Consider the following 26,982-nt stretch of genomic DNA (forward strand, 5'->3'; position numbering starts at 1 on the left):
CTTGAGAACATGCTAACAAGACCTTCTGGATTGAGTTAAGTTGGTGTAAGGGAAAATGAGAGATAAAGAATTACTCTTGGGTTTTTGGTTCAAACAGTTATGTGAATGGTAATGCCTTCGACTAAGATTGAGAAATCTGAAGGAAATCAGCAACCATGCAGAGGCGCCAAGTAACAGTTGGATATGCACCTCTGCAGTTCTGGGTGTTAGAGCCTGGAAATCAGATCTGCGATGATAGTACTATCAACCTCACTGGTTTTCAGTATTAGGTGAGAAAATGCAGATAAAACCTTTTGCACAGTGCACACAGTTGTTACCTGTAGTGGGTAGAATTGTGTCCCCCTGGAAAGAAATGTTCAAATCCTAGACCCTGTTACCTGTGAATGTGACCTTGTTTGGAAATATAAATGTACATTCTTTGCAGATGTAATTAGTTAGGATGAGGTCATACGGATTAAAGTGGACCCTAATTCGATGACTGGTGTCCTTACAGAGAGAAAACAGAGACACAAAGATATACACAGAAAAGAGAATCCCATCTGAAGACAAAGACAGAGATGAGAGTGATGCTGTTACAAACCAAGGAATCAACATAGACCCACCGGAAGTTGGGAGAGAGACATGGGATGTTTTCTCCCTCAGAGTCTCCAAGAAACCCACTCTGCCAACACCTTGATTTCCGACTGCTAATCTCAAAGATTTTGCGATAATAAATTCCTTTCATGTTAAACCACCTGTTTTGCTGTAATTTGTTACAGCAACCCTAGGAAAATAATATGTCCAAATAAATGTGAAATATGAGTGGTTATCATTTCTATTATTGTCATTCATATTGTGCCAATGTTGTTTTTGTTGTTATAGATCCAAACACCTAGCACATTGCTTTGTGCATATTAGGAACTTAATTCATAATTATGGTAAAACAAAAATCCGTGATATCTTCAGACTGAAAAGAAGTAATGCACAGTGAAGGATAGCTGCACATATTCCAAAGAATGTTGAAAGAATAGATTCTTTTCTCCTCTCTTTTATCTGAAAACCCACTTTGTTTTGTAGAATCCCAGAATCGAGATTATATATCTCCTCTCTAACCTGACTGATGTAATTTCCTGCCTCCTCATTTAGATCCAGCTCAAGTTCTTCTGTCTTGCTACAGTCTACCCAGAACAGACTACCCATGTGATAACATGCTCCCCCAAACTCACACCCTAGCCTTTACTCACATGTTAGTTATATATTACATTCTTTGGATTATGAACTTATATACCTAAATGATATTTGACCACAACTGATATGTTTCTCTCCTTGAACTTTTTAGATGATGTTTGAGAAAAGTATCGTCCTTGCTTTTAAGATAAATTGTCTCAAATATCTTTAGTTCATGTTGGAAAGGTTCATTTCATATTTGAAAGGGGATTTTTGCTTCCATAACAAAGGCTTAGTTAAGTGATACTATAAATTCCTGAACATGAGCTCTGGTTCATTTTCAGAGAGCAGATTTGGAAATGAAGAACATTCTAGGCTCAGAAGCATTCTGGCAGCATTCTCAAAAAGTAGCACTTGGGAACAGCCTCTCCTGGGGGCTCAATCTGAGCTGTGCTGGCTAGTATTCAAGGCTGGTGTACCTCAGGAGCACAGGGCCCTCCCAGTCTCACAGTGAAGAAAATGTCATTGTTGGGCCCAAATGTGATTTTAGGGGAACTTGCCAAGACCTCCTTCTCTTCCTTTGCTTCCAATCCTAGTGTGTAATAAACCATCACTGGACATTAATTACTTTTGGGGACTTAATTTTTTTTTACGTGGAAAGTTAGAAAAGAAATAAAAGTCCAGATGTTCCCAAACTTGGGAAAAATTAGTATCATCTGGAAGAATGCTTTTAAAATGTAGAGTCTTGGGCCCTTTTCCAAATCCACCAAGAATCAGAATCTCTGGGCCAGCATGGGGCTGGGGGAAGAGTTGCAATTTATATTTTTAGCAAGTTCCCCACCTGACTCTGATGTCACCTGCTTAGTACCTATTCTCAGAATATTTGAAAACTATAATTCCTCCCATATACAGATATGAAAACCAAGGCAAAGGGCTGTCAGGATATGCCGTAGTCTTCCTTGTTTTTCAACAGCACCTTGAAATTTTTTTTTTTTTTTAAGAAAGGAGAGATAAAAATTTGATGGAGAAAGAACTGGTAAAACATGAAGTGAAAAGTGAGCTTGAAGGTGAGACTACTAAACAGAGATAAGAGGTGTCCACAGAGGCACCCTGTGAATTGGGAACAATAACCAGAGGAGGGCTGATCTTTTTCAGATCAAACAGTTCAAAGGTGGATTGGTTTTGGTTTGTTCTTTACTGAAGCCCTGACGCCCTCTAGCCGGCAAGTAGAGAAGTCCAGAGTCCATAGTGAAGCGTCTTCTCTGCTTTGGAATTGGGTTCTTGCTTTGGAATCCAGATTGTTTCAGTTTACCTTCATATGTTTTGGGGACCATATTTCTTTTTTAACTAAGTATTTTACTATCTCCTCTGCTTTAAAGTCACATCCTCTTGATCTCTGTAAGTAAAGTTGTGGACTCTGCAGGCGAGAGGACAGCCATGCCTAAGATATTTTTGTCTCAGTTTCATTGGGGACAGTTAGGAAAACATTTCAAATTTCTTAAGTTCACCCTAAAAAAGTGCAATTTACACTAGAGCAGTTGAAGTGGCATTTAAGTAAACTGCCGTTTGAAAAGTAATTCAAATGGCTTACACTGGTTCCCCTTGTCCAAAGTAACTTAGAAGATTCCTTAGCATTTACTTCCACTGATCTGAAAAACACCTGCTAAAGAGTTCTGATTATAACAGTAGTGAAAGTAAGATGCTGGTGGTCCAAAAATAGTCTATGGAATCCTCTATTCCAACTGCATCAAGGTAAAGAGAATGCATGTGAGTAAACAATTTGTGGAAGAGCTTTGGGCTAAGAGCTGGACAGGTGGTATCTAACATCTGTGAACTCAGCTCACCGATGATATATTCTCTGCTTAGCCTCAGTTCTCAGAATATACCAAAGGCAGAGGGCAACACTTGAACCCAGAGTTTTGCTATGTGAGGACACTTTGAAAATCCTGACAGTCACAGGCACCAAGTAGTTAGATAATTAAAGAAGGAGAAATGGAGCTTGTGTTTGTGTATCTGGTTAAAGCCCATCATCTGACTTAGGGTCTGGTCATGAAAAGAGGTTGCTCATTGCTTTTAAAAATAAAAATGGGCAAGAGATAGTGAATTTATAGAACCATCTTTCATCAAATGGGATCGTTTCAAAGATAAAGTGGGAGTAAAGAAGAAAGAAAAAAATTCTAATACCTGTATTTATGTTTGGGAATAAGAAAGAAAAATGCATCGCAAATCAAAGCTGACTTTCTCCAGCAGCAGATGAAAATAAAGGGTTACAACCATCTCCTGAAACTTTGAAATGGAAAGGGGGTAATCAGCTGGTGGGCTTTGCCAGCTACCCACAGCTTCCTCCTCCCCGAGGCGGGCGTGGCGAAGTTCAGCACCTCGGAAAGCGCCCCCTCATCCCCGGCGCGGGGGTTACGCATGCTCCCTGGGAGCCCGCAGCCTAGGCTTTGCGGTTGCGAATATAACTCGGGTGGCCGCCGCTGGCAACTCGCTGGGAGCTGACAACAGCGGAGAGATGAAGGCGCGAGGCAGGGTGGTCGAAAGACTTCCAGAGGGTCAGAGCGAAGCAGACAGAACTCTATCTTTTTCCTCTCAAAGGACAGAAACCTCATCTTAGCACGAGCAGAGGAAACCGACAAAGGTATTTGAAAGAGGAGAGGGCCCCCAGTAGTGGTCCTGAGCGGCAGGGGTATAGGCTCGTGCCCAACAAAGCCAGTGGGGGAACGTCTGAATCGTACAGCAAGGACCGGGAGACTCCGACCTTGGCCAGAGAACCCTTGGATGCCCACCTTTCGCCTCAGGAGCTGCACCGCTCAGCTGTAGAACTCCCCTCCAGAACAGAGGCCAAGCGCAACTCCGGCACCCAAGGCTGGGTACCCTGTGCGGGGAAAGCGTTTGGCATCCAGTTCCCGGGAGCTCTCTACAGCTGCGGCTTTGAAAGCTCCCACGCACGCCCTGCGCGCTCGCCGGAACAGAACCCCAGCGAGTTGGACTCGCTTGGGTCTTGACTTCCTCCCCCACCCCTCGAACATGACCTAGAGGCACCTGCGCTTGCAGGTGGGCGCTGCAGCCACGACAGTCACCATGAATAAGGAGGCTGGCGGAGACGAGCTCGCAGAAGTCTTCAGTCTGATCCCGTACCTTCTGCAGGCGGCCAACACCAGCGGCAACGCGTCGTCCCAGCTCCAGGACTTGTGGTGGGAGCTGGGGCTAGAGCTGCCGGACGGCGCGGCGCCGGGGCATGCCCCGGGCACCGGCGGGGCAGAAAGTGCGGACCCAGAGGCCCGGGTGCGGATCCTCATCAGCGTGGTGTACTGGGTGGTTTGCGCGCTGGGGCTGACGGGCAACCTGCTGGTGCTCTACCTGATGAAGAGTAAGCAGGGATGGCGCAAGTCCTCCGTCAACCTCTTTGTCGCCAACCTGGCGCTGACAGACTTCCAGTTCGTACTCACCCTGCCCTTCTGGGCGGTGGAAAACGCTCTCGACTTCAAATGGCCGTTCGGCAAGGCCATGTGTAAGATCGTATCCATAGTGACGTCCATGAATATGTACGCCAGCGTCTTCTTCCTCACCTCCATGAGCGTGGCGCGCTACCACTCGGTGGCCTCGGCTCTTAAGAGCCACCGGACCGGAGGACATGACCGGGGTGACTGCTGCGGCCAGAGCCTGGCGGGCAGCTGCTGCTTCTCAGCCAAAGCGCTGTGCGTATTGATCTGGGCCTCCGCGGCGCTGGCCTCGTTGCCCAACGCCATCTTCTCCAACACCATCAAGGTCATGGGCGAGGAGCTGTGCCTGGTGCGCTTCCCGGACAAGTTGCTGGGCGGAGACAGACAGTTCTGGCTGGGCCTCTACCACTTGCAGAAGGTGCTGCTAGGCTTTGTGCTTCCGTTGTGCATCATCAGCCTGTGCTATCTGCTGCTGGTGCGCTTCATCTCCGACCGCCGCGTGGCCGGGACCGAAGGAGGAGCCTCAGCGGCCCGGGGCGGCCTGGCCGCAGCCAGCGCCCGGAGACGGTCCAAGGTCATCAAATCAGTGACCATCGTGGTCCTGTCCTTCTTCCTGTGTTGGCTGCCCAACCAGGCGCTCACCACCTGGAGCATCCTCATCAAGTTCAACGCCGTGCCCTTCAGCCAAGAGTATTTCCTGTGCCAGGTATACGCGTTCCCCGTCAGCGTGTGCCTGGCTCACTCCAACAGCTGTCTCAACCCTATCCTCTACTGCCTGGTGCGCCGCGAGTTCCGCCAAGCGCTCAAGAGTCTCCTGTGGCGCATCGCGTCGCCTTCTCTCACCAGCATGCGCCCTTTCACGGCCACCACCAAGCCAGAGCCCGAGGATCAGGGGCTGCAGGCCCTGGCACCTCTCCACCCGACCGCGGAGCCTGACCTGGTCTACTACCCGCCCGGCGTGGTGGTCTACAGTGGGGGGCGCTACGACCTGCTGCCCAGCAGCTCCGCCTACTGACTCAGGCCCAGGGGGCAGAGGCCCAGCAAAGTGGCCTTCCCCGAGAAGGGAAAGAGGAGAGCGGATTAGGAGATGCTGGGGGCCCGCCGGATCCAGAGGTAGGAGGGATCAGGATAGGGAAAGGCGCAAAGGAGCAGCCTGTGAAACGGCGGGGAGGGAGGGCAGGGGGTGCTGTCTGCGGAGAAGGAAGGCTTAGAAACCTGGTGGAGACAGGACGCTGGAAAAGGGGCCGAGGTCGGCCTCGCAGGGCCAAGCCACAAGCCTTCGTCCCCTTCTCTCCCCACACACCTCTTCCACTTCCTAAGCTGTCAACCCTGGGCGGCGTGGGGGCGCCCAGAAGCGGAGAAAGGAATCAGGAATGTAGAGAAATTGGGGCACGAGGAAGTGGGGCTCAGCCAAACGGTGCGCAATTGAACGCATTTATTCCAGCGATTTTTATGGAGCTCTCGAAGGGGTCCTCAAAGTGCGTCCAACTGGGGAAGCCGCCTACAAAACTTTTCCTTTGCGCCTTGGCACGCGAGACCGCCACCGAGCCATCTGACTTGCTGCGTGGCTGCGTAGGGGACCTAGTTTGGGAAGAAGAAACCTTTTCGGAATCGGAAGGAAGGGACAATCCTGATCCGCCCTCCAGAGAAAGGCACCGCGAGAGGGGCACCTCCCACGGGGCCGTTGTATCGTTTACCATCCCGGACAGGGTGAGTGGGTACGCGGGAGCCGGACTCTGTGCTTAGAAGTCGCCCGAGGCAAAACACTTGTCTCCAACCGCGCTAGGGATTCGCTGGGGAGTGGCTTCACGACGGGAGGGAGCGGACGCAGTGTGAGGAGAGGGGACTGAATAGAGACTTCTTCAGGCCACCCCCTCTACGGGAAAAGGGGAGCTCACGCGCTCACTCGGTGACCGAGCAGGAAGTGAGTGCACCAGACATTGGAAGCCGGGACGTCCCGGTTCTCCGGAGAGCGGAGTGGGTGCCTGGAAACGCCATGCGCTGCGGTCTGCGCGCGGCGGGTGAGCTGTGCCCTGGAGCAACTTGAAAAGGTCTGTGTAGACAGGCCTGGGAGTGGGGACTTCTCTGCAGCTCCCACCCCCGCCCCCATCTTCGCGAATCCGGATGTCCGTTTGATAGGGACTCGGAAACAACCAGTAGAGGGGTGGCTCCGCCAGGGATTTTGTAGGCTTAGGTAGAAAACTAAGATGCCGTAGAAATGTGCGGGGGCGGGGGAAGGGGAGGACTCCTGGAAACCAAATTCCTAGAACCAAATTTCAACAGGAGGGGTGGGGTGGGAAAGGGAACGGAAGAGTGAAGTAAAATCTGTCCTAAAGGCAAGAGAGTACAGAGAGCCTGTTCTGAGGGGATCCCCAGAATTTCTGGTGTGGGATTCTTTCTCCTACTATGGAGAGGACAAGGTGGGGAGTAAGACTTCCCATAGGACACGACGTTAACCAAGTTCCACTATTCTAAGGAGCGCTCTGCGCAGTGAGCCTGTATTATAAATTCTTCCTTAACCCCCAGGCAATCTAGGGAATCCTCTCTGAAGAGTGACACATTTCTTATGACAATTCTGTTCTGGTCACAGCGTGAGGATGCTTAGAGAATGGCGATCAAACATCAGTTACCCATCCAGCCCCCAGTTTTGACAGAGGTGCTACTGTTCTCTTGGGCGATCTAGGTTGGGGTAAAACAAGAAGAAAAGCCCAGCAACACGGGCATCTATAGGTGTGGTTATTTTAATACAATAAGTAATCATTATATAAACATGTCTGTTTAAACAGCCTCTCAAACTGTCAATCTTTTTGTAATTTTGTTGGAAACTTCCTTATATTGTCTGAGATTTGAGGTCAGTGCGACCATCTACAGCCCTGGCCTCCCTTATCCTGTGACACAGCACCATGCAGTTACTCAGCCTTCATACCTTTGCCACAAAAACAAAAGCTTCCTGAGCTCCTCAATCCTGAGCAGTCTTGAGAAGTTAACTTTTTTAGAAAACAGAAGAATGTGTTTGTTTTAAAGTAGTCAAATTTGGGGGCACCTGGGTGGCTCAATCATTAAGTGTCTGCCTTCAGCTCAGGGCCTGATCCCAGGGTCCTGGGATCAAACCCTGCGCCAGGCTCCCTGCTCTGCTGGGAGCCTGCTTCTTCCTCTCCCACGCCCCCTGCTTGCGTTCCCTCTCTCTCTGGCTGTCTCTCTCATTGTCAAATAAATAAATAAAATCTTAAATAAAATAAAGTAGTCAAATTTGGGACCCACGCACGGCTGGCTCAGTCAGTAGAGTATGTGACTTTTGATCTCTGGGTCCTAAGTTCAAGCCCCATCTGGGGTGCAGGGTTTACTTTAAAACATAAACATAGAAAGTAGTCAAATTAGTCTTTCTTTGCCCTTTAGGAAGAAAAATTATTGATACTGATATTACATAGCAATTGGGCTAATAAAAATTGAACTGCAGGGCGCCTGGGTGGCTCAGTGGGTTATGTGTCTGCCTTTGACTCAGGTTGTGGGATCTCGAGCCCTGCATGGGGCTCCCTGCTCAGCGGGAAGTCGGCTTCTCCCTCTCCCTCTGCAGCTGCCCCTGCTGTGGGCACTCTCCCCCTCTCAAATAAGTAAACTCTTTTTAAAAATATTGAACTGCAAGCTCCTCCAAGTCCCCAAAACAAAATAAACAGGCAAGTGAACACCCAGAAAGAACAAACAGTAATAGCTTGGCTGTGTATCCATGTATAATGTTGATATTAGACTTTTACTGAAAGATTCTCTATATCAAAGGAACTTGCCATTTCAATTCTGACAATAAAATACTGTGTTGGTAGCTTGGGGTTTTTAGGAAAGTATATTGAAGTGTGTGCTTCCCGTGATGGACCCTAGGAAAACAGAAGGCACTAGGGACAAGGCCTTCATGAAAGAACACTGCTACAAGAATCAACTGGTCCCCATCTGAACCTGAGGGCTTCTGTGAACATGGCTGGAGGGAGCAGAGACTATGACTTCCGTCTACCACAAAGACAAAAAAATAAGCTAGGAAATGGCCATATTTATTTTATTCTTTTGAGTGCCAGTTGTGCGCCAAGCCCTGTCCTGGGTGCTGAGGTGACATACATCAACTAGACAGGTTACTGAATTTTACATCTAGGAGGAGACACAGCCATGTCTACGAGGTAAATAAGTCATGAAACAATGAGTTGAAAGTCATAGCAAAGCTTAAAGAAAGTGCTATGGGAATATAGGGGATGGAAAGATCGGCTCTGCTGGGGGGTCAGGGACTTCCTCACCAAAATAGTACTTGAGGTGGACCTGGAAATATGGGTACAATTTAGATGGGCAGGAACGGCCATTCAGACGGGCGGTGGGCACATAAAGAGGACGTTTGAAGCTGAGGGAAAGCGATGATTAAAGGTCTGCCATTGGAAAGTCAGCTACATGGTGGGGAAAGCAGGAAGCAAGCAGCTGGGCTTCCTTTTCTTCTATAGAATTTTCTGGGGTTTCTGTTCAGAATTTAGGTGTCCCCGTATTAGTTTTATTTGTCTGGGAATGGAACATTTTTGTCCCAGAGAGAACATGTCACCAGTATACTGAGAACAAGTACTTGAGCTCCCAAAAGTGGTTAAAGGCTTTTAAAATTGGCTTCTATCCACTCAGTCAAACCGCAGTGGAGACGAGTTAAAAGAGCAGAGTGTTTATTTGAATATTTGAGTGTACGTGAGTGCATATGTATGGGGGGGGGCGCATGCTCTAGCTCCTTTCTTCATGCCAGCAGCCCACCCAGTGCTCCAGCTGAAAAGTCACTTATAATAAAGACCACGCCCTGTGGTTGGCCAGACATGATGACTTTTAACTTCTTGGGGTCCAGGTAAGATGGTCCTCTGCTGCAGGTCATGCTCCTAGCTCCCCCATTCATTGATTTCAAAATCTTCAATCACCAGAACAGTCTTTGGAGAAATGATCAGGAAATAAACATTGAACTCTGCAAATAATTCCATTTTAAAATCTTACAGAGGCCAAAGACAGGTGCGTAAAGCAAGGGAGGTAGCTCGGTGCTGTTTCTTTTATAAATGTAGGGTACTGAGTCACATGGGGTCCTCTGAACATTTACTCATCATCATCCCACACTTACGGGGAAGGGGGCCCATATTATCCCTGGTCGCTCCTCTAACTCAGTCATGACCTTGCAGCTCTAGGATAGATAATGTGGTGGAGAATGAGGAAGGAAGACTGGGGAAGAGGGAGTGGTTTTGAGTGTTGACTATTTCGTGTGATTTATTAAATAGTGTACTGAAAGTGAATAAAACAGCATAGCTGTATGGGGACAGAATGGTCATCCATGTACGAGTTGTTCACCTTTGTAATCGTGAGGCTGCCTGGGAGCTGTGGCTGCCACTGCCTGGGGTCACGAGAGAGGGTCATACCGCATATCATCCAGAAAAGATCACAATTCAAAATTTGAAGGACGGGTTTCTACTGAACACGCATCGCTTTCCAGCTATTGTAAAGTAAAAAAAAAACAAAAACAAAACTTTTTTTAAGTTGAACCATCGTAAGTCAGGGACTATCTGTCTATATGAGCAAATTAAATATGAATTAAATATGAGTAAATTAATATCATAAAATAAATCATCAGCAATATTTTGAGTATTGGTGAATTAATGAAAAGTATAACCCTCTGACAAAATACGGACCTCTGATTAAGAGGGAAAAAAAACAACACATGATAGAATAAACCCAATTGTGTGTAGAACTAGTCTGCTTCTCAAGCTCTGTCAAGGTCAGGAACACCCTGAGAGGGAGGCGCTCTCTCCCTCACTCAACCTTTGCTGCAGTGAATGGAGGCAGGGCCCAGCCTTTCCTAAGATAAATGATGCCTGAAATCTGGAAACTGCTGTGCAGAGAGCTGGCAGAAAGTGAGGTGTGGGCAGCCCAGTGCGACTGAAGCCATAACACAGGGCATCCAGGGGGCAGACCCCAACACGGCGGAGCCAAAAAAAGAGACTGATCTCCTGCCATGGACATCCCTGTGTCTGTGGGTAGGGACAGTGTTTATTGACCTAATCCACGTATCTAACAAAGAGAGCCACAAAACAGCAGCCGACCAGCGCCACGGCAGAGGCCGTGATCACCACGATGACGCTCCCAGCCTTGTTGACCAGAAAGCCCAGGCCACCTCCAACCAGGATCTGAGCCAGCTGTACCATGCAGGTGAGGACGGCGCAGTCCAGGCCCTGCCCTCTCCCGCCGCCGTCCCGGCCCCCTCCTGGGGCCTGGTGTCTCTGCAAGGGAAACACAGGAACACACTTAATCTACATGAACGGTCCTTTAGGGCAGAAGTCGGCACACCTTTTCTGTGAAGAGCCCGGGAGGAAATCCTTTCAGCCTGTGGGTCCCCTGGTCTCGGCTGCAACCGCGCAGCTCTGCCTTCGTAGCGGAAAAGCAGCGACCGTGGATAACCGAGTGGGTGTTCCAATATCACTTAATGGACCTTGGCATGTGAATTTCATGTCATTCTCACTTGTCACAAATGCTATCCTTCTACGGATTTTCTTTTAACAAATCATTTAAAAATTTTAAGAGAATTCTTAGCTCACAGGCTGTACAAAAACAGGGGGCAGGCCACAGGTGGCCCATGAGACATAGTTTGCCAACCCCTGATTTAAGGTCACCAAGAAGCTGCAGGAGGCTGTTTTTCCTACCCACCCCGGAGTTTTAAACTCCCCCTGTTAATGCCTACGAAGGTTAAGCCGTTAAGATATGCAAAATTATCTCTTCCTAAGAAGTCAATAAGAACAATGTAATGGAAACTCAATAAATATGCCATTCCTTTCCTTCCCTTATGTTAGAAGTTCAAATATGTTTAAGAAGGGTGTTGAAGCACACACCCGCACAGGAGAAGCAGCATAAAAAACCCAATGCAACCTCTCAGAGCGCGGCTGGTCTGAACTGGTTGATGACGTTGCCATTCATCGGGTGTCTTTTATGTGCTGGGCCTTATGCAAGGTTCTTCGGCTTGTATCGCATCACCTCATCTTCCCCTCCTCCCTGGATGCACTTGTCATCATCCCCATAGAACAACAATAATACTAACTACCATTTTTTGAGTCTTTACCAGGTGCTAGGTAGGCACGACGCTAGACGCCCCACCTGCACTACCTTGTTTAATTTCATTCTCCAGCCACTCCATAAGGTGGGCATATTATTCCCATTTGCTTGATTAGGAAGCTCAGGCATTGGAGTCTGAATGATAATTCCTACACCATTAAGTAAAAAAAAGCATTGCGCAGAAAAATGCACATTATACTTTGAATACGAGGGGGAAAATAAGAAAACAGATTCATACTTGCTTGATGTTCATTTTAAACTACGGGAAAGATAAGCAAGAACCTAGCAAGAGCGCTCACATGTAGGCCCCAGAGGGAGACAGGAAACGTGTAGGTGGGAGCCACTTCCGGTGTGCACATGGATATCACTGGCATTATTGAACCATGTGAACATACCACCTTAACTAAAAAGGAACTGATATTTAATAAGTAAATGAATAACACCCCCATGTCGCACACCTGCGAAGTAGGGGCAGCAGGATTTGAACCCAGGTTTCTCTGAGTCCAAACATGCGTGTTTTTGTCCTCGTATGGCCTTTCTCCTAGGAGAGACAGTTCTTCACGATAACTGTCTCTAACAGCAAAACCCTTGGATGCATCAGAACATTCGTGACACTGTTTGCCAGGAAGTGAGGACAGCCACAAACTCTCCTTTAGAAAGTTCTAACTCCTAGTGCCACTTCACCCTGCAGCCTTTGTCAGGTCAAGCGCTAGAGAAGACGGCCAGCGCTGCAACCACATAAATGTGTTCTGTTTCTCTGGTGTCACGCTTCCAGATAGCTGGCAGTTCTCTCTTTAGCTCTTGTATCACTACACCAGGTAAGGAAATGTGACGCCTATTGTCATGGAGAACAAGGGACATCTTTTGAAAAGAAGAGGTGGTCATCTTAGAGCAGAAATACCCAACCTACTGTTCTTGGGGGCCAGCTTGGTGTCTTGTCCTCCAGTCTGAGCTCCAAGGCAGAGATGGGGCAGCCTCCCTGGAGGCAGCTGGTGGGGTGATCACCAGCAACCTCGGCTTTCCTCCCTGCACACAGCGTCTGGCTTACTAAAACCTGCACTCCAAGGGGAATGCGGGCTAGGAATCTCCTACCTTTAACCAATAATTGCCAGAAATTCCACCTTTGCAGCCATGGGGTGGGGGACCCAGAAATGCTGCAGGTGCATGGGACATTGGGGCAGTTGTCAGAATTCCCAGGTTCCCCTTTCTTTGTCTCTGTGTGACACACCGTGGGCTGGTTCCTCAGCATTACTGAGCCCCCTTTTCCTAATCAGATAACGGAGCATAACAGGACCCGCTCTACTGCTCTCCAGGTGCCCAGGGCTCCTGAGTAAGGAGGAGGGTGTGGGTTGGGAAGGTGCTCAGGCTTTGGTCAGACCATCATTACATTTGGCTGGGCGTTTCAGAGCTGCTGTTTCAGGGCCCTTATTCTCCAGCTCTGCCCTACACTTTCCTACCACACCCCCCAGCCTTCCGGCGAGGTCCAGGGACGCACCTTCTCCTCCTGCTCCTCGCGGTGGTACTTGGCAATGAGGTTAAAGGGCACAGTGTACAGAGTGCTGGACATCACACCAAACAAGGTACACAGAGCCAAGGTGGAGTAGACGTTCGGGAAAAGCCCAATAAATCCTGTCCCCAGGCCGAATAGCAAATACCCCATGAAGTAAAGACCCTTTAATCCGATGTAGGTTACCAAAGGTTTCTGCAAGTCTGTGGGAAGAAAGAAAGAAATTACGGCTGGCAGCGTCTCACAGCATTTGGTAATTTCAGACAATCTTTTCGTTTGAAGATTCACTTTTTTTAGGAGCTTTCCGTCGATACCGAATCGGGAACAAAAGAACCTCCTTATCTGTGCTTAAAAACAGCTGGCTTCTGGAATCGGTTTTAAATCCTGTGCATGCAGAGGGCTGGAAATTGCCCCGCTAGGTCGATTGTCTTCCTCCACAAGGAAGGACCAGGCGCTGGGGCAGGCAACTGAAGAGCAACAGGTGCAGAGAGGGGGCAGAAAGCCCACCTTGGCTATGGTGGACTGTGGGGGTGCAAGACGTGGAAGAAGACTGTGTCTTTCTGATTCACAGAGTCTGGCCTAACAGGACACAAACAACAATCCAGGCGTATCTTGGCCCCATGGCCCAGAGTCAAGTTGGAGGAAACTGAAACTACCAGATTTTAAAAATGATCCAGGTCACCTGGTCCCTCCACCTCCATTTGAATGTCTTCTGCATACTTGAGAAGGAAAGCCTAAGAATGTTCTTTATCTAAAGACAGGTTCCCTGACTTGCCAACACTTCCCAGGGACCCTCACTGCACCTCCCCATTGTGGGCTCCCTCCCTGTCAGTCCATTTCCTTCACTTCTCAAAACCTCAGCTTCCTCATCTAAAAAAACCTAAAACAAACGAACAAACCAATAAATGGGCTAATGAAACCCTTCTCTGTGTTTTTTGTCGGGATCGGACGAGATCCAATGCTTGTGACATACTCAGCTCAGGACCAAGCCCATAGAAGACCTCGATTCATGGTGACTATTGTTATTTCAGCAAATAGAGGCTCCCGCTGAAGACGGTTATCTCTGAACTTGGTTCCCCCCAGCAGGTAAACTGGGCCTGCTCATGAGAGTGCTGTAGTAGGGTTCATTCTTAAGAACTGAAAATTCTGCTTTTAAAATGTTTTACTGTTTTCCACCGTGGTAGGAAAACTCCCTAAAAGTCTTCGGTCTTTCTCTTTTAAATAGCTGTTTCTCATCCATAGGTTCCCTGTCTTTCCCCTGGCCATTCTACTGGAACACATGAACCCAGGGGATGAATGATAAAGACCTGAAATGTGTCTATTCAAGAATGAAATTCTCCCTACCTATCCAAGTAACTGTTGGACTGACATCACAGAAACAAGAAACCTAATCTGTATTACATTTGAATCAATTAGGAAACTAAACACTGTCTCAGATCCTCCTATGGAAGTCAGAGCTCTGAAAATGATAAGTGGGCAATGTTGCTTCCTCTGGTAAGTTCATACCAACCCTGGGGGCTGTTGTCAAGGTTGAGAGAAAAAGCAGTATAGAGCTAGGTCAGTTTCTGTTTGCTTAATGATTATATTTATATGAAAAGTGTAATCTAGGTGTCTCAGGACCTAAAAGACACCATCAGTATTCACTGGGGAAATGCTCTCATCCAATATGTAGGCCAGCCAAGAAGAAGGCAAAGAAGTATAAAGAGCTATTTGGAAACATAAGTAACTTCAGAACAAAGGCTGAAAGCCAAGCAAAGAATCCTTTATCCGTGAAGAGAAATCAGTAAGTGTAAGGGTAAAGCTGACTCGCCCTCCACTGGGTCTAATGTCCTCACACTGTGCCTCTCCTTAGCATTGGAGGTCAATGATGGATTTAAGCACCAACTATGAATAGTAGTGTAGGATACGAAAAACTGGCTACATTTCAGTACTTAATATTGCTATTTTCACGGATCTAAGTATGCTTGCTACGCAAAAGGAACTTGAAAATACCATACCTCACCCTCCACCCCAGCAGCCAGATTGCCCTGCCAAACTCCATCTGGATAGAAATTCTAGATCTGCATCTGATGTTATGAGATGAGTCCAAGATAGAGGGGGGTGCACTCTGGAATTGAAGGAAATGACTGATTTTGCTCAGGGTGGGTTGGAGTGCAGTGGGAAAGAACTTGGAAGATTTAACAGAGAAGGTCACATTGGAGCCGAGTCTAAAAGCATGATTAGTAGTTGTCTAGATGTGGAGTCAGAGAGCACCTGGAGAAGGAGAAACCAAAAGCAGTAGGAAATACACAGAGCTGAGAAAGTCTGTGCAGTGAGTCATCAGCGGTAGTCAGTCTGAAAGGGGGTTAAAGAGGGCAAAGTGTGAAGGGGACCAAACTGAAAATCATGGAATGCCAGGCTGAGGACTTTGACTTTATCTTAGGGTCCCAGAGAGCCCCTGAAGATCCTTAAGGGCTGGTTGGTATTTTCTAAATAAAATTTTAGTTCTAATTCAAGGTAAAGGAATCCCATAGATTTATACATTAATATAACTTTGGAAAACTATTCAAATAATAGTTTATCATATACAGGGCTTTTAACTCAAAAGGGCCTAAAAATAACATGCATTTTAATCTTCAAATGCCATGAAAGTCATACAAGAACTAAGACTAGACTAATGGAATGTTCCTAGTAGGGATTATTTGAGAGAAAATTGTTTTTAATTGACACAAAACTAAAATGCATATTACTTGTGGGAAAATGGGCTCCTCTTACAAGAATGAGGGTGGTAGTCCCCCCACCTCTTGAAAACACAAAAGATTGATGAATAATTAGGCCCTTTTAGTTTACCACTCTCTGATTCTATTTTAAGTACTTGAAATCTTTCTCCTGTGATTTTCTTAGTGCATGTACTCTAGGGGGGGGGAAGGAGAAATATAAGCTTTAAGCCACTATTTGATTATCATAAATTTTAGAATAATAAATTTTATGGGTTTATGATTACTGGGCTCCTGAATTCCTTACATATTTGTATTAGGTCCCCTTCTCCCAATTGTGCTATATTTTGAAGAGATTTTTTCATCTTGAAGCAGGATTCCTGCTGCGCTATGGCTAGTTGGAGGTCAGATGAGGGGTCATTATGTACAGTCACTCTCTTCCCTCCCCAAAAAGCACACTTCAATGGCAGAGTGAGTGCCCCTGAGAATGGTAATAGGGATTATCCTCCATCACTTCCCCCTCTCCCACCTGGGTCATGACCCTGTTGTCCCCGGGGCCTGCCCAAAGCTTACAGCTCTGAGTTGGGGGCCAGCTATTTCCCCACAATCCAGGAGGAGCTCCTATTATTATTAGAAACCAATTTCCATTCCAAATGGGGGAACTGCATACATTTTATAGGCTAGATTATTTCACTTAATTCACTGTATATAGATCTTGGAGATTTCCATATTGGCAGGCACCAAACGAGACTAGGGTTACAGTACATTAGTTTGGGATTGTTTAAAACCAGTCACAGGGGTGCTTGGGTGGCTCAATCTGTTGAGCGACTGACTCTTGATTTCAGCTCAGGTCATCATCTTGGGGTCGTGGGATCGAGTCCTGCCTTGGGCTCTGTACTCAGCTCGGTGTCTGCTTATCTCTCCCTCTGCTCCTCCCCCTTTGCTCTCTGTCTCTCTTTTTCTCTCTCTCAAATAAATAAAATAAATAAAATCTTTAAAAAAAACACAATAAATAGATGATGATAGATAGATAGATAGACAGATGGGTAGATGATAGATAGATAAAACCAATCACAGAAATCTCTTTGTTTGTAGTGTCTTTACAACTGAAACTTAGAGCTAAGTGGGGGTTAATGGACTCCAGTCCATGGAAAGCTGGTACTTAAGAAAGAAAGTTGTTATTCTCAGTCCTGGAACAGTGCTCCTGTGACATACTTCCTTTCCCACCTGAGCTAAAGTTATTTGGCATGTTAACTGTGTCACCGAGCATATTAACCATCCTTCCTATGTTCTGTCATGTACAGATCTCATAAGCGTATCTGTGAAACCAGTGATCTTCCTCCAGCAGAACACAGACCTGATGCTAATCAGTACTCGGTGCTGGGACTCTAGCCCTTATGCATCCAGCCCTTCACCATCTGTTTACAAGATTGCCTTTTATTCTCCAGGGAACTTGGATCAAGAACCCATGGATTCCAAGGAAAAAGTAATCAATGAGGGAAATAACATAAAATTCAGTATGGAAAAGGATACTTCCTGTGGTCCTTTCTAAGGGAACAGTTTTTCCTGATCTCCACATATTTATCAAGAATCTGGTATTTTGGGGCGCCTGGGTGGCGCAGTCCTTAAGTATCTGCCTTCGGCTCCGGGCATGATCCTGGTGTTCTGGGATCGAGCCCCACATCAGGCTCCTCTGCTGGGAGCCTGCTTCTTCCTCTCCCACTCCCCCTGCTTGTGTTCCCTCTCTCGCTGGCTGTCTCTATCTCTGTCAAATAAATAAATAAAATCTTTAAAAAAAAAAAAAGAATCTGGTATTTTATTTTATTTATTTTATTTTATTTTATTTTACTTTATTTTATAGATTATTTAAGAGAGAGACAGACAGAGCATGAGTAGGAGGTGCAGAGGGAGAGGGAGAGAAAATCCCAAGCAGACTCCACACTGAGGGAGGAGCCTGACATGGGGCTTGATCTCAGGACCCTGAGATCATGACCTGAGCCAAAGCCAAGAGTCAGAGGCTTAACTGACTATGCCAGCCAGGCAACCCAAGGATCTGGTATTTTAAAGAGCAAAAAATAAATATAGAAATATAAAATCCAAGATTCTGCTAGACCGGAGCCCTCTAGCAGATACCTTCAGGAGGAAGAGACTTACAAGAATAAAGTGAAGAAAACACAGAATTGATGCACAAGCCCCAACATCCAATCTCGACCCCTCTTTCGTAGATGAGAAACTCTGTGGAGTTGTGTGCACCGTAGGGATCCCCGTGGTACACAATCTGGAAGAGAGATTTGGGACCGTTGAGATAAAATGCAGTGTGGTAGGGACCCCCTTTCAGGTGCTCTGCTTCTCCACCCCTGGGGAGCCACATGTCCCTGCCCAGGGGCCCCTTCCCAGGACACAGAGCTCTTTCTCCTACAACCACATCACTCCTTTGATCCTTTTACACTTCTACTCAAGGACCTTCAGGAATTCCTAATGCCATCAAGTCTAAACAGTATTTCCCTGGATCATTAACACCCTTCCTTCCACCTAACATCTGGCCCCTACCCTGACTTAGTCAAACCCTGCCACCCTTCTGGTACAGCCAACAGGCTTCATTTCCACACATGCCACTTTTATTCCTGCTTGGAATGTTTTCTCCCTCTTCTGTCCAACTCCTATTCACCTTTCAAGGCCTCGATCATACTGTACCTCCTTTATGAAGCCTGCCACGACTGCTGCAGCTCACACTGATCCTTCCCTGTCTGCTGTACTTGATCTAGTACTGGTCCCATAGAAATGTCTAGCGTGTAGTAACTGTCTCCAGTTCCAATCTGTAAGACAGCTCCTTGAAGGTACTCTTACACTCTTACTGTGCCCATCCTAGGGGTGAGCCCAGAAGAAACTCAACAGGTGCTGAATGAACGATTGATGCGCAAGTCAATGAGTATGTGCACGGGCATGTTTATTACCTGGCCCATGAAATCTGTGAAGAAGAGCATGTTAGACAGGAAGGCGGTCCATCCAATGAGGTGGCTGATGCAAAGGCAGCGGTAGTGGGGAGGCATATTCACCAGCGCCCTCAGCAGTGACTTCACGGTCATTGCCTTCCTGGTCTGGAATAAAACATGAAACAGGTGTGACCTTCATGCAGACATGCAGCCAGCTATGTGAGCCAGACCACACAGCCATGTTACATATCCGTCAGTCAATTACCCCACAGAGTCACACTTTCTGGGCATGGCACCAAGGTTTTCACAGAGGGATCTTACAGGAGGTGTTGTGTTAAGGATGTGTGGATATTTAGCAGTTTCAGGCCCTGAATAAGGTTTTGGAGACCCAAGAGTAAAGGGGCTGGAAATGGGGCTTGCTTTGGACCAAGATGTAAGAGATACCTAACATCCTGCGGAACCACTACACAAGGACAGAGCTCAAAGATCTAAGTTAGCCCTTAGATGATCACAATTCTTAGATTTCTTGAATGTGAAAGTGTGGTAGGCTCAATTCTAAGATGGTCCCATGATCTCTGTCCCCTGATGTTACCCCATAATTATGTCATGTTACATGGCAGAGGGATTTTGCAGGTATAATTAAGGTTACTAATTTCTTGACTTTGAGTTAATCAAAGGGGAGATTATCTGGGTGACTCTAACCAAATCACATGAGCCCTTTAAAAAGCAGAGAATTTTCTCCAGGTGGGAGCAGAAGAGGAAGTCAGAGAGTTTCAAAGCATGAGGCTTACTAACTTTGAAGGTAGAAGGGGTCACATGGAAGGGACCTTAGAGTGCACTCTAGGAGATGAGTGACTCTTGGCCATCAGTCAGCAAGAAAACAAGCACCTCAGTCCTACAACCACAAGGAACTGGATTCTACCTGAATGAGCTCAGAAGCTGATTCTTCCCCAGTTGAGCCTCCGGATGAGCATGCACCTCCATCAACAACTTGATTTCAGCCCTGTGAGACCCTAAGCAGAGAACCCAGTTGAGCCCACCCAGAATTCTGAACTACAGGGCTGTGAGATAATAAATATGGTTTCAAGCTGCTCAAGGTAATGTGCTAGGTAGCAACAGAAAACTAATACAGAGAGCCAATCAGCTCCCTGCTCTTGGTCAGGTACCTCTTCCCAGTTTATTTCTCTGGATCCTGCCATGAGCCAGCACATGTAAATGAGCCCTATGTGGAGTCAGAGGTGAAAACAATATAGAATACACACACACACACACACACACACACACACACAAATACACACAAAATGAATACACATACCCACACTCTTTAATTTAGACTTAAATTATGGTGAAACCAAAGGCTACACTTTTTTTTCTTTGGTATCAGAAGCCTTGAGAAAATGAGAAATTTTGAACTATTGACCCAAATGTTTTGAAATACAAAGCATAAAACAGCTTTCAGCATCTTGTCATGTAAGAGAAGAAAGAAACCTTGGGAATGCTAAGACACTGAGACTATAAACATCAGTCATGGTGGGGTGATAGGTCTTTCCTGTCAGATCTTTATTTATTCTGAATCTCGACATAATGAAATTGAGTCCTGGCTAGTTTATTTATAAGGTGGTCTCCTGGAAATTTCTATTTTAACTATAACAACATATTGTTTTATAACTCTTAACTTTATATAACAATGCTTTTTACTTCAATATTTATCGTAGAAAATATATTTATTTATCATAGATTTGTTATATAAATTGATTTTTTAATTCATCAATTTTGTAGAATTTAACCTACTGGCCATGACTAAACTGATCTTCTTATACAGTCATCACTACCCTTATCCATGGGGGATACATTCCAAGACCCCCAGTGGATGCCTGAAACTGCACATGGTACTGAACCCTATAGAGACTACATTTTTTCTTATACACACATACTAATGATAAGGTTTAATTTACAAATTAGACACAGTAAGAGATTAACAACAATAACTATTAATAAAATACAACAATTATAACAATATACTGTAATAAAAGTTGTGTGGATGTGGTCTCTCTCTCCCAAAACACATCATTGTGTTGTAACTACTCTTTTTATTCTTGTGATGACATGAGATGATAAACGCCTATGTAATGAGATGAAGTGAGGTGGATGACACAGCATTAGACTACTATTGACCTTCTGATGATAAATCAGGATCATCTGCTTCCAGATTGCGTTTGACCACAGGTAACCGAAATGTGGAAAATGAAACTTCAGATAACTGGGGACAACTGTACCTAGTCAGTATTTAAAAAGTAGAGACATTTCTTTGGAATTAGGAAAAATAACTTTTTTGCATGTAAAATATGGTAACTATCAAAATAAATGTTGACTGAGAAAGAAACTCAATGAAGGATTGTTACTTTTTATTCAACCATTGGAAGAAGCTAGGGGTATAGAACAAAAAACAACAGGGCCTCGTGGCTGGCGCAGTTGGTAAAGGATACAACACTTGATCTCAGGGTTGTACGTTTAAGCCCCATGTTAGGTGTAAAGATTACTTAAAAAAGAATAAATAAAATCTTTAGACAACAATAACAACAGCCTGAGTTTCATGCCTCAGACTAAGTGATTTATTTTTACTTTCCTTCTCTTTCCAAAAATGCAAAATTCTTTTTTTTTTTTTAAGATTTTATTTATTTATTCGACAGAGATAGAGACAGCCAGCGAGAGAGGGAACACAAGCAGGGGGAGTGGGAGAGGAAGAAGCAGGCTCCCAGCGGAGGAGCCTGATGTGGGGCTCGATCCCATAACGCCAGGATCACGCCCTGAGCCGAAGGCAGACGCTTAACCGCTGTGCCACCCAGGCGCCCCCAAAAATGCAAAATTCTAAAAAGTGAATGTGGTCAGCAAGTATTCAGCCTCATTCCAAATATTAATTTATGCTTCCGCTTTATGCATAATTTTCATCCTACTTTCATTGTTAATCTAATTTTTCCTTTCATCCAAAAATAAATATGAGCTTTCAAACTGTGCCTCGTATTTCTGTAAAAGCTGGAAATGTAAATATTCAAAGCCCTTTGGGTCTTTTCACTTAGAATGAAAATTCAGCTGGCATCTTATTCTGTGACTCATCAGTTCCCTCGGTGCAGCCCTTTCAATGGTTCTGAGCCCTTGGGAGTTCCTCTGCTGCATGCATTGCCCACCTTTGTCATCTGGAGACTGGGTGGTGGTGGATTTATACATAAAAAAGGCACAGAGCTGAGCAGGGAAGAGAGCTTCATAAGAGGACACTCAAAAGGAGACTGAATGTTAAAGTAAGCAATGATGGCATGGAGGAATTGCAGATGAATTTTACGGGGTCCAGTTTGAATCCTGAAATATCTCAGGCCTCCTCTGGCCATTAAAAAAAATAATAATAATAATCCCAGTTTTCAAACTGCACCGCCACCTTCGTTTTGGAAAGTGCATATTCTACCTTGGAATATAAGTATTGGTAAAGTGGCTTATTATGCCCCCTGTTAGGGCTGTAAGCTCTTGAGCACAGGGAGCAGGGATTAGTCAATTTCATGATCCCTAAATACCTAGTAATGCTTTGTACATACTTGGTATCCAAAGTAGTTCGTTTACTGGATAATGACCGTAATACACTTATATACTTATATAAAGCTTAAAAAGCACCTTTGCATGCTTTATCTTAGTTGAACATTCCAATAATCACGGAAAATAGATAGACCAACCCACCAAGAGAAGTCGAACTCATAGAGATTCACTGAGCTTGTAGGAAAGTTCTGTTAGAGCACAGATTAAGTCTGTTCCCTGTTGGTGTATGAGGTGCTCAGCGTTCTGCCAGGCTCGTAATAGGCACTTGTACCTAACACCTTACTATGTGGTAGGAAAAACTCTAAGTAACCGTGCATGGGTTATGTCATGGAATCCGCACAAAACCCTTGTAGGTAGATAGAATTACTTTCTCATTTTACAGAAACGTCAATGCCCAAGGTCATACATTCCAGAGGTGGTGGAGGCAGGTTTGAACACCTATGCTCTTCATTTATTTTTTATTTTTTATTTTATTTTATTTTTTTCAAAGAGAGAGTGCCTGCAAGCTTGGGAGGAGGGGGAGAGGGAGAGAGAGAATCTTAAGCAGGCTCCATGCTCAGAGCAGAGCCCGACGCCAACGCGGGGCTCAACCTCACCAACCTGAGATCATGACCTGAGCCCCAACCAAGAGTTGGACACTTAACTGACTGGGCCACCCAGGCGCCCCATATGCTCTTAATGTTTAGGCTCTTTACAGCGAGTGCCTGATGGTTGTTGAAGGAATAATACAGGTCAGCCAGCTAGAGGAATCAAGATTTAAACCCAGGTCTTCCACAACCCCTTTGCCAGTGAGGGAATCCTTTGTCTTTATATCGCTGAGGTACTGCCGTTAACTCAGCTTGAAGGAGGATGCAGCTACGCATCAGCGTGGTCCAGCAGAACGTTCTACAGTGATGGAAGTGCCCTACGTCTGCACCGTCCTGGACTGTAGCCCCTAGCCCCAAGGAGCTATTAAACATTTGAAATGTGGCTAATGCAGCTAAGGAACTGACTTTTTAATTTGTTTCATTTTAATTAATTTAAACTTAAATAGCCCTATGGGACAAGTAGCCAATGCATTGGTCAGCATAGTTCTAGCCTCTTCTCTCTGACAATTTCCCCTTAACCTAGTCCCATTTCTCTGTAATTTAGTAGAGTTTTCTTAAAAGTTTTAAACTTATTAATTCACTGACCAGTTCACTGAAAATGGCCTAAGAGAAATATTTAATCAACTCATGAAATACAAACTCAACATGCCCAACCCAGTTACCAACCCAGGGATGCTGTCATTTGGAGGAACGAATTTATAAACCCAATCTAAGAAGTAAAGATATTTCTTGCAGCCTAAAGATGGTTCCAGGCTTCACTTATGGTCTAACATTTTGGAACTGGCTTCATCTTCCCTACTTTGACGCTCTGAAAAGAGTAAGAGGAAGACCAGAGGAAAATGCACACATTTTAAAGTTGTAATTCAAAGGGATAAGAGGGATAGGTGATTGGAGGGTTCAATTAGACTTCACGTCAAACTTTTTGCCTCAAATAAGCAAACAAAATAAAGAACAATAAAAAAATGAGAAGGGTAAGAGCAAGGGTATTTTTCCTGAATAAAGAAAAAAGAACTTGCATCTTACCTGTTCAGCAGGATTTTTGTTTTTTTCTCCCTGCAATGCCAGCTCTGGGTTTACAGAACCGTTTTTAGCTTTCTCAATAGACCCATACTGGTACATTTTGTCTGACGACAACGGAAAGTCCTGGGGGGCTTGCTGTGGGGATATGTCCTTTGTAACATCTCTAAGTGGGGCTTCAGGGATACTGCAGAGATGAATACTAAAACACAAAGTGAGCACCAAGGCGGAGAAGAAGAACATGACCTGGAATTCTGTGCCCAGCACTCTTCCTATCTCCAGATGAGCCCAGTCGATGGCACCCAAAAGGTAACCCAGGGCACCTCCCAAACCTAGAAAGCAAGAAAGAGCCGCATTAGCATGGTGAGCAAGCCATCTCCTCCTTTCACGGTGCCCCCCCCCCCCCGTGGGAAAGCTCCCTGAGGACAGCAGAGGCACGGTGATGATGGAGAGCTAACACAGCAGGAGGCCCAGACACCTGCAACCACGAAACGTGGGTTCAGGCTGGGTTCCGGCGTGTGCTCGCTGCGCCCTTGGCCTTCCTCACTCATAACGTGCGGTAATGATGGAAGAGCGACCCACAAGCAGGGTCATGGTTGGAAAATGGGCTAGTGCCAGACACAAATCTTGCCACCGTCAGAAGTCCTGCGGCCTTTCTAAACTGCACTCTCTGAACTGCGTCGGAACTAAAGCGCCCCGCAGAAAACCAACCTCTGACTGCACTGAATGTCTTTGTCTTGGCATTTATCCGTTAAGAAGCTTCCTGGCGTGACGCGAGTTTGCAAAGATCGAACAGCCTTGGACTCTGTCTTGTTTCCTCTATTAGAAGCTAAAGGAACTTGTTCCCAGTCGATAGCCACAGAACAAATAACAGAAGTTGGGAATGAATTTTTAAACATCTTGTTGTCATCTCACAAGAGGCTGACCTGAAGTCTTTCTGTTGCTCGTTTTACCTGCTTTTGCTAAAGACAGTGTGATGGAGGGGCATTGAGGAAGGACTCCCCCAAATCGATCCTGCCCTAATGCTCTAATATTGGAAATCTTGTTAGTAGTGATTCATTCTTTTTGGATTTTAAAATACAAGTGCCCCTGACCCGGGCAAGAGAGCAGTGAGTGCTCTTCAGATGGTGCGGGCGTCAAGTGGCTCTGAAAACGCAGGGTGGGGGCGCACCTGGGGGTGGGAAGGTGCCCAGAGGAGTAAGAAGATGGAGGCCAAACATACCGCCTGCCTACGCCACAGACTTATGTAGGCTGAGCGCCCTCTCAGATAGCTCTACATGCGAGCCTCCTACCATGCCTTACCAAACACAGACATCTACCCGCACAGAAAGGCTTCGGTTTGGTTTTTCTTATGTGAATGAAGTCTCCATTTTATTTCCCAGATAAAGACAATATCCTCACAAGCCAGAGAATCAAGGAAGAAACTGGAACTTAAGAAATTCTCTAACCCTAACCCTAAACACCCAACATCAACCCTGACCCCAAGAACACAAATCTGAATGTCAAATGCCATGACTCCTGATTTATCCCAAATGGTGGAAGAATGGGCGATTCTAGTCACGCTGCATTCTGGTTGGTTGCAATTTACTACAGAGGATATTTACAGATGACTGATTGTTTAACTGTTAACCAATGAATTTAAAAAATAAAGCATCATTGTGTGCCATTCATGCCCTGTGTGCCAAAGCATTAGAAGATGGAATTCTGGGAGACTGTGGCAAATGGGTGCAATGAAGTTAAAACCACGTCTTCTGCCAACAGGAATATGTGGTCTAGGTATGGGTGATGGGCATATGTATAAACAGATAAATGACGCATCTGGGGACCCGTCTTGGATGGTGGGTTCTAGGCTTTGAGGAGAAGGAGAGGCCCCTGAGCCGGCCGCACTCCGTTGTGATTCAGACAGCAGTTCTGGGCCTGGCGGTACCTCAGGATCACTATCAGACGACGACTCTCTTTTCTTTTTTTTTATTAATGTTTTTTTATTATGTTATGTTAGTCACCATACAGGACATCCCTGGTTTTTGATGTAAAGTTCGATGATTCCTTAGTTGCGTATAACACCCAGTGCACCATGCAATATGTGCCCTCCTTACTACCCATCACCAGCCTATCCCATTCCCCCACCCCCCTCCCCTCTGAGGCCCTCAGTTTGTGTCTCAGAGTCCGTAGTCTCTCATGCTTCACTCTCTCTCTCGTGGAGATGCCCAGGGTGTCAGAGGTCATGTGCGGAGCCAAGCAATCCGCCGATGAAGGTGTACTAAATTCCCAGCACTGTTTGAGGGTCTGTCTAAATGAGGATTTCCCAATTTGGGCACTACTGACATTATAGGCGAAAGAATTCTTTGTTGTGAAGGGGGCTGTTCCGTGCATTATAGGATATTTGACAGCATTTCTGGCCTCTCCCCATCAGATGCCAGTAACAACTTCTCCACCAGCCTGACAACCGGAAATGTCTCTGGACATGGCCTGGTGTCCCATGGGGGCAAAATGGCCCCCAGCTGAGAAACCCTGACCTTAACTATTCCTATGAAAAACTTACATATTCCTTTTTGGAAACTATTTATTGCCATCGAAACTATTTGTTTCCAGATCAAAGGTTGTCATATTGTCATTTAATTCTCCTGTCATTTATGCCTCTTTCACAGTTACCATTCCACTGAGCAAAGGAAATGTAGTGCGGAAGACCCCTGCCCATTTAAAAAATTTCTGTGTGAAGTAAATCCTCCACTGTGCAATAGAATGGTGGCTTTATTTTATGAATATAAATATATGGGTATAAATCTAGTGACGAATTCTTATTCAATATTGACTAGAATGATCGAGTCCTACAATTGGAAGGTTTCCTAGTCTACTTTTATGTCTGCTTCCTTAGTGAACTTCAATAAATACTGCTGAGCACTAAATATGTGTGAAGGACTCTCCTAGCTTCTGCAGATATAGATGTAAATGAGATGTAGCACCCCTTCCCTT

The 26,982-nt window shown here is 45.7% G+C and overlaps 2 protein-coding genes across 3 annotated transcripts in view; one reads left to right on the forward strand and one right to left on the reverse strand.

The window, feature by feature from the left end:
- The first annotated feature begins 4,176 nt into the window (after positions 1-4,176).
- RXFP3 (relaxin family peptide receptor 3) lies at positions 4,177-5,607 on the forward strand. The gene is given in 1 exon segment (XM_026506771.3): positions 4,177-5,607. A coding segment is annotated over 1 exon segment (1,431 nt).
- Positions 5,608-10,610: 5,003 nt separating this feature from the next.
- Positions 10,611-26,982, reverse strand: part of SLC45A2 (solute carrier family 45 member 2) — a 30,315-nt gene continuing 13,943 nt past the window's right edge. Inside the window, exons 3-7 of one of the 2 annotated variants that reach the window (XM_026506768.4) lie at positions 24,016-24,341; positions 18,845-18,988; positions 18,045-18,168; positions 13,183-13,397; positions 10,611-10,861 (exon numbers count right to left, since the gene is read on the reverse strand). In XM_026506768.4, coding sequence (XP_026362553.3) covers positions 10,640-10,861; positions 13,183-13,397; positions 18,045-18,168; positions 18,845-18,988; positions 24,016-24,341 — 1,031 coding nt within the window. In that variant the 3' untranslated portion in view covers positions 10,611-10,639. Of the gene's footprint in view, positions 10,862-13,182; positions 13,398-18,044; positions 18,169-18,844; positions 18,989-24,015; positions 24,342-26,982 lie in introns of those variants that run through there. The other variant, XM_026506769.4, reaches the window with a different exon arrangement.

This window comes from Ursus arctos, unplaced genomic scaffold, assembly GCF_023065955.2.
Source record: "Ursus arctos isolate Adak ecotype North America unplaced genomic scaffold, UrsArc2.0 scaffold_15, whole genome shotgun sequence".
In the NCBI taxonomy this organism is placed as follows: Eukaryota; Metazoa; Chordata; class Mammalia; order Carnivora; family Ursidae; genus Ursus; species Ursus arctos.